The 22,671-nt window shown below is 45.9% G+C and overlaps 1 protein-coding gene across 17 annotated transcripts in view; it reads left to right on the plus strand.

Moving 5' to 3' along the window:
• Positions 1–22,671, plus strand: part of LOC137625854 (protein Son-like) — a 137,733-nt gene that overhangs the window by 15,735 nt on the left and 99,327 nt on the right. For 16 of the 17 annotated variants that reach the window (XR_011040924.1, XR_011040925.1, XR_011040926.1 and 13 more), the window contains exons 2-4: positions 1,132–2,584; positions 9,493–9,783; positions 22,386–22,424. Coding sequence is in view for 13 of the 17 variants with exons in the window: in XM_068356758.1 (XP_068212859.1) it covers positions 1,132–2,584; positions 9,493–9,783; positions 22,386–22,424 (1,783 nt within the window). In the remaining 4 variants the exon portion in view is untranslated. The remainder of the gene's footprint in view (positions 1–1,131; positions 2,585–9,492; positions 9,784–22,385; positions 22,425–22,671) is intronic. The other variant, XM_068356760.1, reaches the window with a different exon arrangement.

A 22,671-nucleotide genomic window follows, 5' to 3' on the forward strand; every position in this document is an offset into this window, starting at 1 on the left:
CAACAGGGAAAAATACCCCAGTGAGGAAAGGAAAAAAGGAAATTGAAACTACGATAGAAAGCATATTTGGTAACATATTTGATGCAAGTTTAGAGGAAATGTAAAAAACTGTCTCTTTGTGTTCTTTCCTTCACCTCACTTGGGAATGAAACATTCATACTTTTGCACACGGAATCTGATACTGATGCTGGTAAAATACATTTCTGAGCACCATTCTTATTAGATTGTAAGTAGTTATCCCCTCCCCCCATCCTTTTTTAATGAAGTAGAGGATGGTAGAAGGAATACCAACCTATTGGCCATCATCCTCTAAGTATTTTATTCCAGACTGTCTCCCCTCTTGGGTGAGAAAGATTGCTTCATTAACTGAGAACCAGACATAACCAAGCGCTGGTAGGGCCCTATCAGTGTACTTACCCCTTTGATGGGCAGATAGGAGGTAGGAGGTTGTTGGAGTCTATTCCTTGCTCCTGTGCAGAACCAGGGAGACTGGCACATTCCAGGGAAGAAAACTGTTAACTAGTACTGTTCTAGTGGGACTCCCTACCCTCCAATGAATGAGTCTTTAACTGTTTTAAATGTTGAAAGGTTTGCGTACGTATAGGATCAAATAAAATTTTTCACATTTCTGAGAAGAAAAAACTAACCAATACAGTTCTAGTGGTACAGTACTTCCTACCTTCCATTAAATAAGTCTCCCTATTTTAAAGGCCAAAAGGTTGGTATATGTATAGAATCAAATAAGAAATTCACAACATTTGTAATTATTCTAGCTTACTATCCCGTTTCCTTTAATCTTGACCAGCACTCAGTTCTGAGCCGAATGTCAAAAGTATAAGTCTGACAAAAGAGTGGGCGTAGCTACTCTCCAATACTTGCCACCTGTTCTTTACTACCTTGTTAAGCTTCAATGGCAGTTTCAGGTCTGCTGAAGATTTTCCTATTTCAGTGGACTCAGGCTTGTATAGCTATGAAAAATGAAAATTATTTTTGGAATTTGTTTAACTGTACAATATTTAGGTTGCATCTGTTCTTGTTTAATTGGTAAAATATAAACTTGTTAATGATACTGAACATCCATTTGAATAATTTTGCGTATTGATTATGTATATTCTCTTGTTTTCTTTGCAGATGGATGTCAAGAATAAGACATCCGATGAAATTTTACAGGAGTTGTTCAGTGCACTGAATGTTCCATTGTCCCCTAAAGTAAAGGAAGAACCGTCCTTAGAAAACCAAGATAATTCTGTAGATTCTGAAGTTAGTGAAGAAAAAGAGGCTGATACAAAGTCAAGTGACACCGAGGTAGAATCCAAGGAAAAGGAAGAGCATATTACAAAAAATCACAAGCATAAAACCTCCAAAAAGAAGAAAGAAAAGAAAAAGAAAAAGAAGAAACGCAAAAAGAAAGATGACAACGGCCGCCACAAAAGTAAGAAGAAACACAGAAAGGTAGAAGAGAGTCCTCCTCCTCCAGTTACAGTGCCAAAGGTCGAGGTGAAATCAGAAGAAAACTCAAAAGTAGCAGAGGTAATTGTTTTAGAAGAGACAGAAAAGTGTGTTAGCAATAATGAAGTGATAACGGTGGAGTTAAAGGGGGAAGAACCGACACACAATTTAAATTCTAAAGCAGAAGCATTAAGTAAAACTTTGACCCAGAATGGGAAGAGGAAATCTGATGCTAATTCAGACTCTGGTGAAAAAGAGGATACCTTGAAGAAGCCCACCAAAATATTGAAGTCTCCACAGAGGTCATCTCATTCTAGTTCTAAGTCATTATGTAGTAGATCTAGGTCTCGTAGCAAGGTGAGACATCAGCGTTCAAGGTCGAGGTCTCGCCAAGGCAGACACTCTAGGTCAAGATCGCATTCTAGGTCAAAACAAAATAACAGGCGCTCTAGGTCAAGCTCTGGAAAGAAATCTTCAGCACACAAATTTAAAGCAAAATCTCCCGTAGAATCAGATAGACTAAAACATAGAAAATCATCAAGATCACACTCAAGGTCATACTCTCCGAAATCGTCCAAAAGACGAAGATATTCCAGATCACGCTCTAGGTCTGTCTTGTCAAAAAATACACGACGAAGGTCGTCAAGATCTCATTCTAAGTCTTTGTCGCCTAAATATTCCAGAAGAAAAAGATACCAATCGCCATCGCCGTCTCTTGTTAGAGTGTCTAAACGCAGGTCAAGATCAAGATCAGGATCTCATAAGAAGGTAATTCCTAAAGAAATCTCTAATTCTTCAACCAAAGCTATCGAGAGTTCTTCGAAAGATGAGAAAATTCTAGAGATAGACCTTAGCTCAATACCAACTCCAGATGTACAACAGACCCCTTGTCCAGCCGCTTTGCCAATATCTCTTGAGAGTATACCACTGCCTATCCCTCCAATTTCTACAGAAGTCCAAGATCCAAGTTCCATTCCATTACCCCAACCAGTTGTGCCTAGTAAAGAACAGTTGAATGGAAAAGACCACTCCGAAGGTAAAGAAAAGGAAATCGATTTGGGGGCTATTCCTGTTCCAGGATACGTTGCTGAAACAGCAGTGAAGGACCAGGAACCAGTTAAACCTACAGATACTGGTATGTAAATAATAGTTGGGTAATGTGTTGTTTTAAAAACACTCCTTGCCTATAGCTGTGGGTGGAGGACCCAAACACTCAACTGCTGTACTGTATTGATACCTAGATATTTTTCCTCTCTTAATTATGTAGCTGGTGTAACTATTAACTCCTAAGATAGGAAGGTAGGCGAGGTCTGAATGCCTCCTTATCTCAGAATTTGAGTTACAAGTGCGGTGAAAGATGAGCTTCATTTCATGTTCTCCCTAGTGCTGGGTTCTGTTAGAAATATCCAACAACCTTTAAGGCACTAGGATTTTTTTTTATTTCATGTAAAATCTTTTGAACAGCCTATGAGTGGGATTCATTATCATTATAAATGTGTACGTCATCTTTCCCATTTGTGAAGTAAGAGTTCTTGCCATTCTCTTTTTGTCTTGTTGATATTACTGCTTGAATTACTGCCAGGACAGGGTCTTCTATCACACATGAAATCATGGGTTTTCTTTTGTATTTTAATCAAGCTATTTTCATTTTTAAATATTTAACTTAGCCGGTGAATATATAATAGCTGAGCCTCTGGCGGCTCGACAGAAAAACACACAAAAACTCGCGAGTGATCGTTATGAAGGTTGCGGGTGTGCCCACTAGCGCCAACTATCGGCCAGATACCGCATATACATGTAAACAGACCCAAGATTTTCTCCTCGTCATCCGAAGGCTTTTCGCATAAGAAACCGTGGAACAAGGTTTCGAGGCCCTTTAAGCGAAAGTCAGTCCTTTCAGGACAGGTCCAGCGTCCTGGTTGTAACCATTAGGACAGCTCTGACCCTATGCAGTCATCGGAAGACTGCTCGCCGCCTAAACAAAAGCGTAACACAGGCTCCGAGAGTCTTTTTGTAGGCAAGGTTTTGCAGTCACAGACGTTACCCTCGTCTCTTACCGCAACCATTCCCGTTGATCCTAAATGGGTTGTACGGCAAGACATGCAGAATAAGCTTGCCTCTCTTATGGAGGACTATTCTGTTGAGCAGGTTCACGATGATCCTCGCCGCTTAGCTGATCGAGATCTTGGCCGTCAGCCGCCCAAACGAGCCTTTGCTCGTCCTGTTGACATTGACGTTACAAAGTCACGTCAATCGTGTTTTGTAGAGCCTCACTCGATGCAGTCCCGTGTTGACTCTCAGCCGCTTGTGGACGTTCAGCCGCTGCCGCTTGCTCTTGTTGACGTTCAGGACGTTCACCAACCAGCAGAGTTGACTTGTTTTGACGTTGAGCGTCAAGCACCGCAGTCAAGAGTTGTTTTGACTGCTCAGTCTAAGCAGTCAAGGCAGTCTCGAGTTGACGTCGAACGTCCTCCCGCACCTGTTGTTGTTACTGGTCAGTCCTTTAAGCAATTACATGACATAGCGTCCTTGACTGCTACTGATTGCTCCTTTGCGTGTGGACTCTGCTTGTCAAGCATTGCCACCACGGCAGGTCTCTCCCTTGCTTGAGACTCGGCTATTGTCGGACAAGGTTCCTTCAGATGAGGAAGTTGCTGATCCCCCTCCTACTGATATTCCCTTGAATACTCTGTCAGACGGAGAGGAGCCTAAATCTGCTCAGCCCTCTATAGGCTTTAAATAAATCATGCTGATTTTTAAGGATCTTTGTCCGGATCTTTTTGTAACTGCTGCTCCTCGTTCGCCTAAACGTCAGAGTTTACACTAGGCCTAGCTACTTCGAAGCCGTTGTTTTATAAGCTAGTGCTCTCTCGCTCTTCTAAAAGAGCTTTACGTTTGCTAGGCGACTGGTTAATCACCAGGAGGAGTTTGGGGGAGACAGCCTTTGCTTTCCCTACTTTTAAGCTGGCTTATAGAGCGAGAGTCTGATAAGACACGGGAGAAGTTCTCGGCTTGGGAGTTCCTGCCTCTGCCCAGATAGACTTCTCAAACCTCATAGACTCTCCCTGGCGCCTGGCTATGAGACGCTCCAAGATTTTATGGTCGACTTCAGAGCTAGACCATCTCCTGTTAGGAGTTTTTTTTTTCGAGCATTTGAAGTTTTGCTGTACATTTATGTCATGCATAAACAAGGCTTTCAGGGATGGCTCCAATGATCTGACAGCCACGTTCTCTGCAGGAACAAGTCCCTCAGGGATGGCTCCAATGATCTGGCAGCCATGTTCACTGCAGGAGTACGTAAGAGGCAAGTGCACTCAATGTATTCATTGTCAAGACAAACTTCACGATGAAGTCTACCAGGCTGTCTTGACAGCATTAATGGAAGGCGACTGGATGGTCTCTCTCGACCTTCAGGAGGCATACTTCCACATTCCTATACACCCGGATTCCCAACCGTTTCTGAGGTTTGTTTACAGAAATGTGGGGTACCAGTTTCGAGCCCTGTGCTTTGGCCTCAGTCCTGCTCCTCTCGTGTTTACGAGGCTCATGAGGAATGTGGCAAAATACCTCCATCTATCGGGGATCCGAGCCTCCCTGTACTTGGACGACTGGCTTCTCAGAGCATCGTCCAGTCTTCACTGTCTGCAGGATCTACATTGGACGTTGAGTCTGGCCAGGGAGTTGGGACTTTTGGTCAACCTAAAAGTCCCAACTGATCCCATCCCAGATTATTCTATATTTGGGGATGGAGATTCGCAGTCCAGTTTTTTTTTTTTCGGGCTTTTCCGTCTGCCACCCGAATAGAACAAGCCCTGCTCGAAGTCCAACTAATGCTGAAAAGAGAACGTTTGTTCAGTCAGGAGTTGGAACAGTCTCGTAGGGACTCTCTCATCCCTGGAGCAGTTTGTCTCACTAGGGAGACTACACCTTCTGCCTCTCCGGTTCCATCTAGCCTCTCACTGGAACTAGGACAAGACGTTAGAGACGGTATCATTCCCAGTCTCCGAACCAGTAAAGGCATGCCTGAAATGGTGGGACAGCTATATCAGTCTGAGAGAGGGACTATCCCTAGCAGTCAAGAACCCAAACCACGTGTTGTTCTCAGACGCGTCGGATTTGTGTTGGGGTGCGACCCTGGACGGTCGGGAATGCTCGGGTCTGTGGACCTCAAGTCAGAAGAGCATGCACATCAACGGCAAGGAGCTATTAGCAGTCCACTTGGCCTTGATGATATTCGAAAGCTTCTTCGAAACTAAGTGGTAGAGGTCAACTCAGACAACACCACAGCTTTGGCGTACATCTCCAAGCAAGGAGGCACACACTCCTTCACGCTGCTCGAGATCGCAAGGGACCTTCTCTTATGGTCAAGAAATCGAGACATCTCCCTGTTGACGAGATTCATCCAGGGGGACTTGAACGTCTTGGCAGGCTGTCTCAGTCGGAGGGGTCAGGTGATACCCACGGAATGGACCCTCCACAGGGACGTGGGCAAGAGTCTTTGGGCTACTTGGGGTCAACCCACCATAGACCTCTTCTCCTCCTCGTTGACCAAAAGGTTACCAATCTATTGCTCTCCAGTCCTAGATACAGAAGCAATCCACATAGACGCGTTTCTACTGGATTGGTCTCATCTGGACTTATATGCATTCCCACCATTCAAGATAGTCAACAAGGTACTGCAGAAGTTCGCCTCTCACGAAGGGACAAGGTTGACGTTGGTTGCTACCCTCTGGCCCGCGAGAGAGTGGTTCACCGAGGTACTTCAATGGCCGGTAGACTTTCCAAGAAGTCTTCCTCTAAGGGTAGATCTCTTACGTCAGCCCCACGTAAAGAATGTCCATCAAAGCCTCCCCGCTCTTCGTCTGACTTCCTTCAGACTATCGAAAGACTCTCAAGAGCTCGAGGCTTTTCGAAGGAGGCAGCCAGTGCGATTGCAAGAGCGAGGAGAGCTTCTACCATTAGAGTATACCAGTCGAAGTGGGAAGTCTTTCGAGACTGGTGCAAGTCAGCATGTGTGTCCTGGTCCAGTACCTCTGTAGCCCAAATCGCAGATTTTCTTTTACATCTGAGAAAGGTTCGCTCCCTTTCAGCTCCCACGATTAAGGGCTACAGGAGCATGTTGGCTTCGGTCTTTCGACATAGAGGCTTAGATCTTTCCAACAATAAAGATCTCCAAGATCTCCTTAAGTCTTTCGAGACCTCTAAGGAACGTCGTTTGGCAACTCCTGGATGGAACTTAGACGTGGTCCTAAGGTTCCTCATGTCAGACAGGTTTGAGCCCTTACATTCAGCCTCCCTGAAGGATCTCACCCTCAAGACACTTTTCCTAGTGTGCTTGGCTTCGGCTAAAAGGGTCAGTGAACTTCATGCCTTCAGTAAGAACATCGGCTTTTCTACAGAAAAAGCCACTTGTTCACTTCAACTTGGTTTCCTGGCCAAAAATGAATTGCTTTCTTGTCCTTGGCCTAAATCTTTTGATATTCCTTGCTTATCAGAGATCGTAGGCAACGAACTTGAAAGAGTGCTGTGTCCAGTTAGAGCTCTTGAGTTCTATTTAGCTCGTACTAAGTCATTACGAGGTAAATCTGAGGCATTATGGTGCTCAGTTAAGAAACCATCATTGCCTATGTCAAAGAATGCTTTGTCATATTTTATCAGATTTTTAATACGAGAAGCTCATTCTCACTTGAATGAGAAAGACCGATGTTTGCTTAAGGTTAATACGCACGAAGTTAGAGCTATAGCAACCTCCGTGGCCTTCAAGCAAAATAAATCTCTGCAAAGTATTATGGACGCGACTTTTTGGAGAAGCAAGTCAGTGTTCGGGTCATTTTACTTAAAAGATGTCCAGACTCTTTACGAGGACTGCTACACACTGGGTCCATTCGTTGCAGCGAGTGCAGTAGTGGGTGAGGGTTCTACCACTACATTACCCTAATTCCAATATCCTTTTTAATCTGTCTCTTGAAATGTTTTTAATATTGTTTTTTGGGTTGTACGGAAGGCTAAGAAGCCTTTCGCATCCTGGTTGATTTGGCGGGTGGTCAAAGTCATTTCTTGAGAGCGCCCAGATTAGGGGTTTGATGAGGTCCTGTTGTATGGGTTGCAGCCCTTAATACTTCAGCTCCTGGGAGTCTTTCAGCATCCTAAGGTATCAGGTACCTTTATATATTTGGGTTTTGTTATGATATAACTGTCAAAAACTCTAAGCATATACGCTGTAAACTTAATTAACTCTGGTCTCTACCCACCACCATGGGTGTGAATCAGCTATTATATATTCACCGGCTAAGTTAAATATTTAAAAATGATATTTTAATTATAAAATAAATTTTTGAATATACTTACCCGGTGAATATATAAATTAAAGGCCCCCCCTTCCTCCCCGATAGAGACCCAGCGGAATGAGAAAAATTGGGTCTGTTTACATGTATATGCGGTATCTGGCCGATAGTTGGCGCTAGTGGGCACACCCGCAACCTTCATAGCGATCGCTCACGAGTTTTTGTGTGTTTTTCTGTCGAGCCGCCGGAGGCTCAGCTATTATATATTCACCGGGTAAGTATATTCAAAAATTTATTTTATAATCAAATTATCATATTTACTGTTTTTTCTGATACTGTTGCATATTTCTTCACATCACTCTTTTACTACTCGTATCTCCGTTTTTGAGATCATGAGTTTTTTCCTACCTATAATTCCTCTTTTGTAGTATGATATGTTTCCATTGTACTTGGCTATGCATCTTGAAATTCTATTGCTGCACCTCCTTTTCAAATTCACCTGCATTGTTATTGACATTGGGTAAAGCAATATAGGCTGCCTGTACCAATCACAAGTCTGCTTTTTGTAGATTCTTATTTAGCAGTAGTCTAGGTATCTCTCTTAAATTTGCTTTGTAAATTCTTATTTAATTATAGTCTAGGTATCTTTATTAAGCGGGCATTTTGCCGGTTCTTATTTAACACTAATCTAGCTATCTCTATTTTATCCATGCTGTAGCTTTTCTCTTGTTTTAGTGCTTGCTCAACTCATGTTTCATAGTCCAGTGTGTCTCAATAAAGTATCAGAAATGTTGAACTTTTAAGTCATGTTCATTTATCACAACTGGTTTTCAGTTCCCTTCTTTACCCCATTTGCCCATGTAATACATTTTAGGTATTGAAAATATTATTCCATGTATAGTTTTTGATTCAAAGCCCCTTGTAACCCCATTTGTTGCATTTAGTACACATTAGAGTTCACTGTCACTGTGATAGTAACCACTTGGGTTCACTCCTGATTGTACTTCTTCCATTGCTTCCTTTCCAGTTACCATCAGTTTTGTTTTACTTATGATGATTTTGTTTCATATAATTGTTTTGTTGTAAAGGATCTTGATACTGATGCTCTTTAACCCTTTTACCCCCAAAGGACGTACTGGTACGTTTCACAAAAGCCATCCCTTTACCCCCCATGGACCTACCGATACGTCCTTGCAAAAAATGCTATAAAAATCTTTTTTTTTTTTTTTTTTCATATTTTTGATAAATTTTTTTAGAAAATTCAGGCATTTTCCAAGAGAATGAGACCAACCTGACCTCTCTATGACAAAAATTAAGGCTGTTAGAGCAATTCAAAAAAAATATACTGCAAAATGTGCTGGGAAAAAAATAACTCCCTGGGGGTTAAGGGTTGGTAGTTTCCAAATAGCCTGGGGGTAAAAGGGTTAATGTAAATTGTTTAGCCTTATCCCTGGAGTCATGCAACAATTTTAACGTTTACATGCAGGACTTGAAAATCCTATGAGGAAAAGGCCAAATAGGATAATAAAGCATAGAAAAGTATTCAAAACTTATAAGTTTAATATAGGTTACCAGGCACTCCTTTTATATGCCATGCTTGTAATTATGTAATTTGGTATTGTATTTTTGGATTAAAGGTATTCTGCTCTAGAACTTTGCAATACAAGTACTTTAAGAATAATAATTTTAATACTGTCAAGTTAGGAATTCTTAAATAGTTTCACTTATTCCTCATTAACATTTTCTTATCTTTTTGCAGGGGTAGAGAAGAGCAAAGCTAAAACAATCATCATTAAAAGTTTGAAAGACAGTTTAATCTACTTGCAAGCTCAGGAAGAAGCTGAAAGGCGGGCGAAAGTGAAGCAAGATGATGAGGAAGAGGCAGTAGAAGAAAGTGTGGAGAAGAGCAATGGGGAGGTAGAAGCAAATGAGATAACAGAACAACCAACGGAAGATACGGCTGAAGGAGATGCCATAGAGGAAAGTGTGCCAGAGCCAGAAGTAGTGGAATCGATTTCTCCCAAAAAGAGCAAGGGCAATGATCACTGTGGTAAGTGTTTCAATATGATTTTTGTTTACTCTTAAATGTGATAGAGGAACATTATTGTAGATTTATGAATAACTTCTACTTTGTTTTTGGTTTTGCTTTGTTAAGTGAGCAATAGCAAATTGAATTTGCCTTATCATCATCGTCATATCTTATCGCGCCAACATTGTATCCACAGCAAATCTGTACAGATTGGTCCTATCCATTGCATAGCAGCCTGATTACATTCATAGAGGTTCAAATCTGTACAGATTGGTCCTATCCACTGCATAGCAGCCTGATTACATTCATAGAGGTTCAAATCTGTACAGATTGGTCCTATCCACTGCATAGCAGCCTGATTACATTCATAGAGGTTCAAATCTGTACAGATTGGTCCTATCCACTGCATAGCAGCCTGATTACATTCATAGAGGTTCAAATCTGTACAGATTGGTCCTATCCACTGCATAGCAGCCTGATTACATTCATAGAGGTTCAAATCTGTACAGATTGGTCCTATCCACTGCATAGCAGCCTGATTACATTCATAGAGGTTCAAATCTGTACAGATTGGTCCTATCCACTGCATAGCAGCCTGATTACATTCATAGAGGTCCAAATATGTACAGATTGGTCCTATCCACTGCATACAGCCTGATTACATTCATAGAGGTCCAAATATGTACAGATTGGTCCCTGTTCACACCCACGAAATATGTGGTCCATTGTCTGGATGGGATGTCCCCATAGGCACTATTATTATGTGCTTCATTTTAAATCCATTAAGTTAAAAGTAACAGTTTTATGTTTAAGCAAACTATAACAAAAATGTTAATTCTGATATAATAACATCTCCTGGAATCTTGTTTTGCTATGTGGATCTCTGGTACATGCAGCCGTGCTACTGATTTCTATCTATATTCATTGAATCCTATAATTATGGGATATCAAGTTATCCCTAGCAAAACTCTTGAGTAGGATTCATATAGGTCTACATTACATTCCCCTACTCCATACTGTTTTGTTGGTACAAGTAATATATCTTTAATTATTTGCAGCTCTTTAAATTTTTAGGTTTAATTCTTGATTACAAATCTGATGTAGTCAATTTACTTTTTCAGTTGTGCGAAAGTTGATACTGTATATTGTACAGAGAATGTCTGTCAACTTGTTTGGAGATTTGTTTCTCCAGAAGAGATTTATTATTCTCTTATTTGGTCATGTTCATATAAATATTGTTCTCTTGTTTGGCCTTTATCATTTGACTTTTATTTAAAATTGTTGGGCGGAAACTTGTCTAGTAAATTCCTTTTCCCTGACCTTAGCCCATTGCCTGTACATAGTATACGTCTTTGGTATTTCTTTACTATGGGACATATTTTACGTCCAATAATTACCATACTTTTTTTTTCTCTTATTTACTAGTATGAAAAATTTATAAAATGTGACATATGTCAATATGAATTAAATTTAAATTAAACTATGAATAAAAATTTTTTTGAAGTCTTATCTTTGATAGTGTCTTAGCTAGAATGAATTGAATAAAATGTTTCAAAAAATGGCCTAGGGCTTGCATGCTAAATTGTTTGGTGAGGATTTGGTCCTCAAAAGGTTAATGTTTAACATTGTTGTTCATCAATTATCTCATTTTGCATGATGTATAAATATTTGCCTAATTCTGGTTATTCATTGAATTCAGCTCTTCCCTGACAATAGCCTCCACCTCATTATACATGATATGAAGTTAATTGTAAAAGTGTTTCCTTTTCATATGTGAAGCTCAATACTACACAGTGTACTAGGATGTGACCCAATCATGAAAGGATCTTCCTAAATGGGTAGTTGAATTGGTGGAACTTGAAAGTTCAGTTGTTCCGTAACCGAAATACAAACCACGCTATTACAAAGGGTATTACTCTTAGCGAAGCTGAAATGACGAGCCAATAGTTTTTAACGAGGGTTAATTACCCCCGCGCTAGTTAGCGGGGGGTGGGGAAGGGTAGCTTGCTACCCCTCCCCCCTCCACACACCGGTGACTTGCTTCACTTCACTTTTGGCTCAGCGGTGATCAGACGTGTCTGTTCATCGCCTTCGTGACAGCCTTTAATTTTCTTCTTTTTCTTTTCAGCTTGTGTGATTGGTTGGAAGTTGACCTTCAGTTATTTTCTTTTATTTAATATGCGTACATGCCCTGGAGTTGCCGGCCGTCCTTGTGGGACTTTCATGTCGGACGTGATTACGGATCCTCACACCCTCTGCCCTCAATGTCGGGGCCGACGGTGCGACCAGGATAACATGTGCCGTGAGTGCAGGGAGTGGTCTGCCTCCCAGTGGGAGAGGTTTGGCCGTCGGCGTAAGAAGAAGTCCAAGAGAGACCGTTCTCCTCCGGGGTTAGCCTTGAAGGAGGAAGGTTCTCGGGACTCTTCTTCCGCCGCCCAAACCTCTTCCGAAGCTCCCCCTCGTCCGCCTCCTAAGGAGAGTCGTCCGAGTGGGAGCGCAGGCCCTTGTTCTGTTTCCCTACCTTCGGTGGGGGGAGAGGGCGTCGCCTCCCATAGCGAGGCGGTTCCCCCTCCTCCTCCGGGGGAGGTTATTGATAATAATGCCTTATCCAGTGATGATCTTTTACAGATTTGGTCGTCCCTGGGGCTTAAGGGCTTGCCCTCCAGGGTCGCTCTTATTGTCTCGTTGGGGGCCGCTGTTAAACAGTCGCCGGTGGTAGCGGAGGTAGACTCTCTGTCTATTGTCGACGTCGTGGTGACAGAGGCCTCCGACGTGGCTGGGCCTTCCGACGCAGGTGCTGTTGCTGGTGATGGTGCTCTAGGCTCTCCTCCTCCTTCCGTGCATCCTTCGAAGGGGGAAGTGAGTCCTTCGGTCTCGACTGCTGCCCAGCTTTCTTCTGAGGGAAGTGTTTTGACGGAGACTCCCCTTCGGAGGACCGATGGTCCCGACGATCTCCCCGAGGCCGCCTCCGCCGTAAGGCTCACCGCCCTCTACGCCACAAGGGCCTCCCTTCCCCTTACAGGGGGACTAAGAGGCGCCTTTTTGGGTCTTCGTCCTCCGGGGGGGACTCTCCTCGTCAGCCTCAACCGACTGCTCCGCCCTCCTTGAACCTCTCTGCAGACCGCTCACCATCTCCTGCCGGATCTTCGCCTTCTGGAGAACTCGTCACCATACGGGCAACGGTCCCTTCGGGGCTAAGGGATTCTTCCCTTACGCGAGCAGGGCTAGCGCACAAGCGCTCTCCTGCTCGCCGACGCTCACCTGCTCGTCGGCTCTCTCCTGATGTTCGCCCCCCTCACCAGCGCTCTCCTGCTCGTCAGCTCTCTCCTGCTCGTCAGCTCTCTTCCGAGCGTCAGCGCTCATTTGAGGACCATCGCCCTGCGGTCTCTGACCACCCTTTAGTTCCTGCTGAACTCCCTGCTCACCATCCACCTGGTCCTGTGGCTACGCAACATCGTGCTGCGCGTGTGTCAGAAACACATGTTCGCCAACGCGCCAGCGATCTTCCCGTTCCTGCTCGTGAACGCGCCGCACCACCTGTCCTCTCACAGGACACACGTCGACCTTCTGCTCGCCAGCGATCACCAGCTCGCCAGCGATCACCTACACATGCTGCTCGCCATCGCACGACCCTGCATGATCGCCCGCTTACGCATGCTTTTCCTCATCGCACTACCCTGAACGATCGCCCTCCTGCGGAGGCTGATCACCATCGCACCCTTTCATGCGACCATTCACCTGCGCATGCTGCTCGCCATCGCACAACCCTGCACGATCGCCCGCTTACGCATGCTGCTCCTCATCGCACAACCCTGAACGATCGCCCTCCTGCGGATGCTGATCACCATCGCACCCTTTCACGCGATCATTCACCTGCGCATGCTGCTCGCCATCGCACAACCCTGCACGATCGCCCGCTTACGCATGCTGCTCCTCATCGCACAACCCTGAACGATCGCCCTCCTGCGGATGCTGATCACCGTCGCACCCTTTCACGCGATCATTCACCTGCGCATGCTGCTCGCCATCGCACAACCCTGCACGATCGCCCGCTTATGCATGCTGCTCCTTATCGCACAACCCTGAACGACCGCCCTCTTGCGGATGCTGATCACCATCGCACCCTATCACGCGATCATTCACCTACACATGCTGCTCGCCATCGCTTACCATCACGCGGTCATTATCGCCAGCGATCTTCTTCACCTACGCGGCAGCACGATCCCTCGCCGTCGCGCCATCGCTTGCGTTCGTCGCCTCGGACACGTGTTCATTTACCTGCCCACCCTCACGCCCACTCGCCTGCGCGGCCGCGCGATCGCTCGCCTGCACGCCCGCGTGACCGCTCGCCTGCGCGCCCGCGTGACCGCTCGCCTGCGCGCCCGCGCGACCGCTCGCCTGCGCGACCGCTCGCCTGCGATCGCTCGCCTGCGCGCCCGCGCGATCGCTCGCCTGCGCGCCCGCGCGCCGCTCGCTCGCCTGCGCGCCCGCTCGCCTGTGCGCCCGCGCGATCACCCGCACGACCGTTCGCCCTCGCGCGACCATAGTTCGCGGCGAATTCCACAGCCGGTGGTAGCAGCAGGTACGCGTGCTCCTAGACGGCACTCGGGATCACCTCCATCCAAGCACAGGTTGGTATTGCAGGACGAAGACAGGTCAGTACAGCATTCTTCCCCACCTTCTTTTCAGGCAGGTACCGTCGTGTCCACTCCGAAGGATCGCCCGATCCCTTTCACCTTAGCGAGGATTTCGGACTCTGTGTCCTTTGAGCAGCAGACTTGGTTTGGTCCGCTGGCACGGGCGTTAGTGAGGGTTATGAAACCAGCACTCGCCGGCCAGGGTAACAAACCAGCGGCTGTCTCTCCTACGCTGAAGAGAAAGAGAGGAGTGGACTTCGTGGTGACTTCCCCCAGGGCGAAGTTGGTTCCCAAGAGGTCAGTTTCGAGGGTCCCCTCTCCTGCACGAGTACTCTATCCTTCTCCCGTGGACGAGGCCTTTCTGTCCTCAGGTGAGTCCAGTGGGGCGGTAGTCTTCCCCTTGGCACCAGGGGTGGAGACTTCGCTTCAGGCAGGAGAATCGTCTCGTGAGGAAGGGGCCCCTCGAACCTCGTTGTTGGGATCCTGTATCCCTCCCAGGAGGGAACCCAAGGATTCCAAGACCATCCCTAAATCCTCTGCAAGGATTCGTCAGGAACCCACGACTACCCAGGGGAATGTCCACGTATCACCCCAGGAAGAGATTCCTGGGGCAGGAGACTTAGCTGCCAGCCCGCAGGGAGGAGAACAGCAAGAGTCCAAACATGCCTTCTGGCAGGTCCTAAGCCTGATAAGGCAACTTAACAGTCTTACGGATCCAGTCATCCCCCCCCCCCCCCCCCCGTGAAGGCAAAGACACGATTCTGGATGAAGTGTTTGACGTTCGGAAGGCCCCTAAGACCAGTGGAGCTCTGCCCTGGTCTCGAGGGCTGAAGAGTGCCAGAGCTAGGGCCAATGCTCAGCTCGCACTTCTTGCCTCCTCCAGTCGTTGCACTGCCGGGAACAAACGCATCCCTCCTCCTCGCCTTCAGCAGAGGAGGTATTTCGAGATCCTGGGTGAGCACAACCTCGCTCTTCCTCTCCATCACTCTGTGGAGGAGCTGGCGAAGGGAGTTCCCTTGGAGAAACTCTCTGCCCGGCAGGTGTCGTTCTCGGCGGCAGAGATCCTTAACCACGAGAAGGTCGCTAAGTGTGCCATGCAGGCCACTTCGTGGCTGGACTTCTGGTTAGGATCTCTGGGCATCCTATTGCGATCGGAGGGCTTGTCCAAGGAGACCAATAGGAAGGCCCTAGAGACCTTCTTGCTCTCGGGCACCCGCTCCATCGAGTTTTTGGCGCACCAGGTTACCACCCTGTGGGCCAACTCGGTGTTGAAGCGTCGTGATGCTGTGTCCGAAAGATTCCATCCGAAGGTCCCCGCCGTAGATGTGTGTAGGCTCTGACATGCCTCCCTCCTGGGGGAGAGCCTGTTTGAGCCTCAAGACTTGGAGCGAACGGCTGAGAGGTGGAGGAAATCCAGCACGGACTCCCTCCTCCACGGGGCCCTTACAACTCGGCCCTATAAGCCTCCAGCCCCGCCACAACAGCAGCAACAGCCTCGTAAGGCTCCCGAACAGGCACCGGCAGCTAAGAAAGTGGTGTCTAAGCCCCAGCCCTTTCCAGCCAAGGTCAAGAGGGGTGGTAAGTCCTCCAGGGGAGGCAAGACTTCTAGGGGTGGCGGCCACAGCCGCAAGCCCTAGGGGTGGCAGTCCCCCTGCGTGTCCACCTGTGGGGGGATGCCTTCAGCGTTGCGTCCGCAGGTGGCAACATCACGGGGCCGATGCTTGGACGGTCTCAGTGATCGGCCAAGGTTATCGCGTCCCGTTCACGTCATCTCAACCTCCCCTGACAGCGAATCCAGTGTCGTTGAGCTCCTATGCCATGGGATCGGCAAAGGGGCTGGCCCTTCAGGCCGAAGTCGAGACCATGTTCGAGAAGGGTGCTCTCCAGGAGGTCGTGGACGGCTCTCCAGGCTTCTTCAGTCGACTCTTTCTTGTAAAGAAGGCTACTGGAGGCTGGAGACCCGTCATCGATCTCTCGACTCTGAACAGGTTTGTCAAACAAAACCGGTTCAGCATGGAGACAGCAGACACGGTCAGACTTGCGGTGAGACCACAAGACTTCATGTGTACACTGGATCTAAAGGATGCGTACTTCCAGATCCCAATCCATCCGTCTTCCAGGAAGTACCTGAGATTCTGCCTAGACAGCAAGATCTACCAGTTCAAGGTGCTGTGTTTCGGTCTCTCCACAGCTCATCAGGTGTTCACCAGAGTGTTCACCCTGATTTCGACTTGGGCGCACAGGAACGGCATTCGTCTCCTTCGTTACCTAGACGATTGGCTGATCCTAGCAGACTCGGAGTCGACCCTTCTTCGACACCGAGAAAGGCTTCTAGATCTTTGCCAGGATCTGGGGATCGTGGTAAACCTCGAGAAGTCCTCTCTGCAGCCGTCCCAACGACTGGTTTATCTAGGCATGCTAATAGACACCAATCTCCACAAAGCCTTTCCATCAGACGACCGGATAGCAAGGCTGAGGAGGGTGGCGGAACCTTTCCTCAGGCGAAAAGAACTCCCCGCCCAATCGTGGTTGCGTCTCTTAGGCCACCTATCCTCCCTGGCCCGTCTGGTTCCAAACAGCCGCCTCAGGATGAGATCCCTTCAATGGCGGCTCAAGTCCCGGTGGAATCAAGGATCCGATTCCCCGGACATTCTGATCCCAATGGGGTCTCTGGAACAGACGGACTTGCGGTGGTGGCTGGCCAACACGAACCTGCGAAAGGGAGTGAGTCTTCTCGTCCTCCCCCGGAATTGACTCTGTTTTCGGACGCGTCAAAAGAAGGGTGGGGGGCGCACGTTCTGAACCAGAGGGCCTCAGGCCTTTGGTCAGAATCAGAAAAGTGCCTACACATCAACCTGCTAGAATTGAAGGCCGTCTTTCTGGCCCTTCAACAGTTCCAACGGTTCTTGGCGGGTCACTCCGTGGTGGTGATGAGCGACAACACCACGGTAGTGGCTTATATCAACAAGCAGGGAGGCACTTTTTCGCAACAGCTATCCCATCTTGCAGTAGAGACTCTGAGGTGGACCGAAACCCACTTGATAACACTATCAGCTCGCTTCATTCCTGGCAAGAGGAATGTGCTCGCCGACAGTCTGAGCAGGGCTTCGCAGATAGTGAGTACCGAGTGGTCTTTGGATCCTCAGATAGCCAACAAAGTCCTAAAGTCCTGACTTTGTGGGGTTCCCCGACGGTGGACTTGTTCGCGACAGCCTTGAACTTCAAGCTGCCCCTGTACTGCTCACCAGTCCCGGACCCCAAGGCACTCTGGCAAGATGCTTTCCAGCAACGGTGGGACAACATCGACGTGTACGCCTTCCCACCATTCTGTCTGATGAGAAGGGTGCTCAACAGGACCAGACTATCGGTCAACTGTTCCATGACTCTAGTAGCCCTGCTATGGCATCACGCGGAATGGTTTCCGGACCTTCTGCAACTCCTGACGGAACTCCCAAGGGAACTTCCTCCACGACACGAGCTTCTCAGACAACCCCACTCCGGTGTCCCTCACAGGGCCGTAGCCTCGCTTCGGCTTCACGCCTGGAGACTATCCAGCGTCTCCTCGCGGAGAGAGGCTTTTCGCAACAGGTTGCGGAGAGAATGTCTCGGCACCTGCGAAGGTCCTCTGAGGGAGTCTACCAAGCGAAGTGGAGAGTCTTTTGTGGTTGGTGTCGTGGAAGGGGTATCTCTCCACTCGATGCCACTATTCCAGCAATAGCGGACTTCCTTGTGTATCTGCGAGAAGAAATGCGCCTTTCTGTCTCGGCAGTGAAAGGCTATCGCTCAGCCTTAAGCTTGGCCTTCAGATTGAAGGGCGTGGATATTTCTTCATCGCTAGAACTCTCTTTACTCATACGTAGCTATGAGCTTACCTGCCCCCAGTCGGAAGTGAGACCCCCTCCTTGGAACGTGGTTCGAGTCCTCAGGTCTCTCAAGAGACCTCCCTTCGAGCCATTACGCCAGGCCTCCGATCGCCACCTGTCTTGGAAGACGGCTTTCCTACTCGCCTTGGCTTCGGCCAAGCGGGTTAGTGAACTTCATGGTCTCTCGTACGACATCGCCTATTCAAGGGGATGGGGGGAGGTAACGTTCAGGTTCGTCCCTGAGTTTGTGGCCAAGACTCAGAATCCTGGAGTGCCGGATCCTTGGTTCGACTTTCAGGATCGCGAGTCTCCGTTCTGAAACAAACGACCCAGACCAGCTGCTACTATGCCCAGTGAGGTGTCTGAGGTACTACTTGAAGAGAACGGCTGCAGTCCGTCCTCATGTGCGAGCTTTGTTTGTGAGCACAGGCAGGACAAAGAGGAAGGTCACCAGGAACACCATCTCAGCTTGGATTCGAAGGGTTATCCACCATGCCCTGAATCCTGACCCTCCTCCGTCACGTCGCCCTCGGGCCCACGATGTCAGGGGTATTGCTACATCCCTGGCCTTCAAGAGAAACTTCTCTGTGACGCAGGTACTTCAAGCTTGGGTCTGGAAGCGTCAAACAACCTTCACAGCCCACTACCTGCAATACGTGACCCACAGGAGCCTCGATACGTTCTCTATCGGCCCTGTGGTGGCTGCACAACAGCTGGTCTAACCTCAGGCTCCTTTTTGGACAAGTAGCAGTAGGTTGAGGGCGTTGTTACCCGGTCTTAGTCTGTGTGAATGAAAGAGTATGTCTGACCCTTACTTCTTTCTTCATTCTCCCCTCTCTTGGGGAAGCAGCATCCTGGTCCTCGCATAGCTGACCTCGACCTCTGCAGGTAACCCATGCTTCTTTGTGCTCCTAGTATTAAGCTTAATACTGTTGCGTCTCCCATACCCTGACGAGGTGGTATGGGGAACGTCCTATCCTAGAATTCCTATCTGAAGGTCTCAAGGTCAACTTCATAGGACGAGTCACACTCTCCTCCTCACACTACTTATGTAGGCCACTCGATCCTAGCGATGCTAGGAACCTGTGAGGTACAGGGGCTCCCTCTCTCTAGTGCTGCTCACTGAGGGATCGAGCCCCCGGGCAAGCCGAAGTCAGTAAGGCTGGGGACTTTCCACCCTTCCTAAGGGGTAAGTCACCCTTTGTAAATAGCGTGGTTTGTATTTCGGTTACGGAACAAATGACATTCGAAGATAATTTGTATTTTTCCTAACCATACAAACCTTAGCTATTTACACATATGTGCCCGCCATCCCTGACCCCCAAGTCAAGTCCTACCTCTAAGTGAAGTGAAGCAAGTCACCGGTGTGTGGAGGGGGGAGGGGTAGCAAGCTACCCTTCCCCACCCCCCGCTAACTAGCGCGGGGGTAATTAACTCTCGTTAAAAACTATTGGCTCGTCATTTCAGCTTCGCTAAAAGTAATACCTTTTGTAAATAGCTAAGGTTTGTATGGTTAGGAAAAATACAAATTATCTTCGAATTTGTCATATTTTGTGCAAGAACTGTTTTGTAGTAAGCTGATGTTTGCGAGTTTCATTTCATAACTTCTTTTTATCTCCTAAAGTATTTTGTTGTTTGATCCATATCTAAATTAGGTGATTATTATTATTTTGCACCTTCATGTAAGGCGTAGTGTTGACACGATGCTCTTTTTATACTTCTAATGTTTTTAAATCGGTGTATGCAACTGATTTTACATAGGTGCAGTATTATATTGTGTTCAAGGCTACATTATCACACAACCTATACTCAATGCATCAAGAAGGGGTTGATAGGGCAAGGCAATTAATTTTAAAGAGATTCACCAACTTCTACCAGATTCACCCACTTTTACCTTATCTCCACAGATCTCTGACTTCCCGTCTTTTTCCATCCCGTCTCCACCTCCTTACCCCGTTTGTCTTTCTACATAAATTGGTGTTTTTGAAATTGTATCCAAAATTATTTTAACTTTTGTTCCACATCATCAATGAGGGAAGATGCAAGGCATACTTTCTAAAGGTATCACTAATCTTGAATGTATCGCATACCTATGGGCCAGGTATTGCCGCTACACAGACTGACACATAAATTACACAAACTCACAATGGACTATTTTTAAGCTTGCTAACATGAACAGGTACATAGAAAAAAACCCAAAGAGTGAGAGTGAGTCTGTTTCAAACCAGGTGGCCCTTTCTCTCTTGTCATTTTTCACTGCATTGAGTAAAATAACAAGGATTTATTCATTAAAGTTTCTGCAAAACTGAGTTGCAGTTCCATGGGGGTATCAAAGATGATATTCTAAAGTTTAATAAAGATGTACTGCTGCTGCTTATAAGTGTTTTCACCATTAACCAATTTTTAAACATTTTTATCTGTTTATGATTTGGTTATATATTTTTATCTGTTCACTATACTTTAATCTAAAATACTTCATTTGAGATTGTCATCTGATGAGATGCAAAGTAGATGGAACTAAAGGTTCCTTTGCAGCATCCTTTGGGCCCCACCTGCATTGTTTTTTTTTCGATTTTGGTTTCTCTTCAAGTTCTTCAACATGTTTACGTTACTCTAATTTTGGTTTCTCTTCACCTTGCTGCTCAACATCTATACTTTTCTCCAGTTTTGGTTCCTCTTCACTTACCTGTTCAACATCATGTTTCTCCAGTTTTAGTTTTTCTTCACCTACCTGTTCAACATCTTTGTTACTCCAGTTTTGGTTTCTCTTCCCTTAGTTGTTCAACAGCTTTACGGTTTTCAAGTTTTGATTTCTCTTCACCTAGCTGTTCAACATCTTTAGGTTTCTCTAATTATGGTTTCTCTTCTCCTAGCTGTTCAACATCTTTATGTTTCTCCAGTTTTGGTTTCTCTTCATCTAGCTGTTCAACATCTTTATGTTTCTCCAGTTTTGGTTTCTCTTCTCCTAGCTGTTCAACATCTTTAGGTTTCTCCAGTTTTGGTTTCTCTTTACCTAGCTCTTGAGCATATTTTTGTTTTTCCAGTTTTAGTTTCTCTTCATCTAGCTGTTCAACAGCTTTAGGTTTCTCCAATTTTGGTTTTTCTTCTCCTAGCTGTTCAACATCTTTAGGTTTCTCTAGTTTTGGTTTCTCTTCACCTAGGTGTTCAACATCTTTAGGTTTCTCCAGTTTTTGTTTCTCTTCACCTAGCTGTTCAACATCTTTAGGTTTCTCCAATTTTGGTTTCTCTTCTCCTAGCTGTTCAATATCTTTAGGTTTCTCTTTACCTAGCTGTTCAACATCATTGTTTCTCCAGTTTTGGTTTCTCTTTACCTAGGTGTTCAACATCTTTAGGTTTCTCTAGTTTTGGTTTCTCTTTACCTAGCTGTTCAACATCTTTAGGTTGCTCCAGTTGTGGTTTCTCTTCTTCTAGCTGTTCAACATCTTTAGGTTTCTCCAGTTTTGGTTTCTCTTCACCCATCTGTTCAACATCTTTACGTTTTTCCAGTTTTGATTTCACTTTACCTCTTTACCTAACTCTTGAGCATATTTTTGTTTTTCCAGTTTTAGTTTTGTCTTCACCTAGCTGTTCAACATCTTTAGGTTTCTCCAGTTTTTGTTTCTCTTTACCTAGCTCTTGAGCATAGTTTTGTTTTTCCAGTTTTAGTTTCTCTTTACTTAACTGTTCAACTTCTTTACGTTTCTCCAGTTTTGGTTTCACTTCACTTAGCTGTTCAACATCTTTATGTTACTCCAGTTTTTGTTTCTCTTCTCCTAGCTGTTAAGCATATGTACTTTAAATTGCTGCAGTTATGCTTTCTCTCCACGTACCTCTTTAACATCTTTACGTTTATCTTGCTCTTGTTTACACCTTTCATTTCAAAACAAATCTTTAGGAGAGTCCTATGAGAGTCTAGCAGTGGGACTTGATGGTCTCATCAAATTTATGTTGATATTAAGGCTATTTTTCTGGTTTTCATCATAGGTTACTCCATTCCTTGGAAGCTTATTTTGCTTCCTAATGAATGTTTGTTTGTTTCAAATAATAGTAAACTGGCCTCATAATAATGATTTTTTAATCTGATAATTGTGTTGCTTAATTACTTTTACCGTTTGGTTTTCAGAAGTTGAAGATGGTGAAATTGTTAGTGAAAATGCTAATGGTATGTATTGTGTATACTGTTCTCTATATATAAGGGGAAATAAATTTTAGTAATGAAATAATCACAATATCAATCTGTTCTCTTATATATAAGGGCAAATAAATTTTAGCCATAAAAAAGAACAGTATCAATAATAGTTGAAAAAAAATTGTCACCTCCCTCTTTTCAATTATTTTATTTGTTCCTGAACGAATAAAAAACACTGATCCTTTGATATGAGTACAACTTCAGCGAAACTGTTAAAAAT

This window comes from Palaemon carinicauda, chromosome 33 (genome assembly GCF_036898095.1).
Source record: "Palaemon carinicauda isolate YSFRI2023 chromosome 33, ASM3689809v2, whole genome shotgun sequence".
Lineage (NCBI taxonomy): Eukaryota > Metazoa > Arthropoda > Malacostraca > Decapoda > Palaemonidae > Palaemon > Palaemon carinicauda.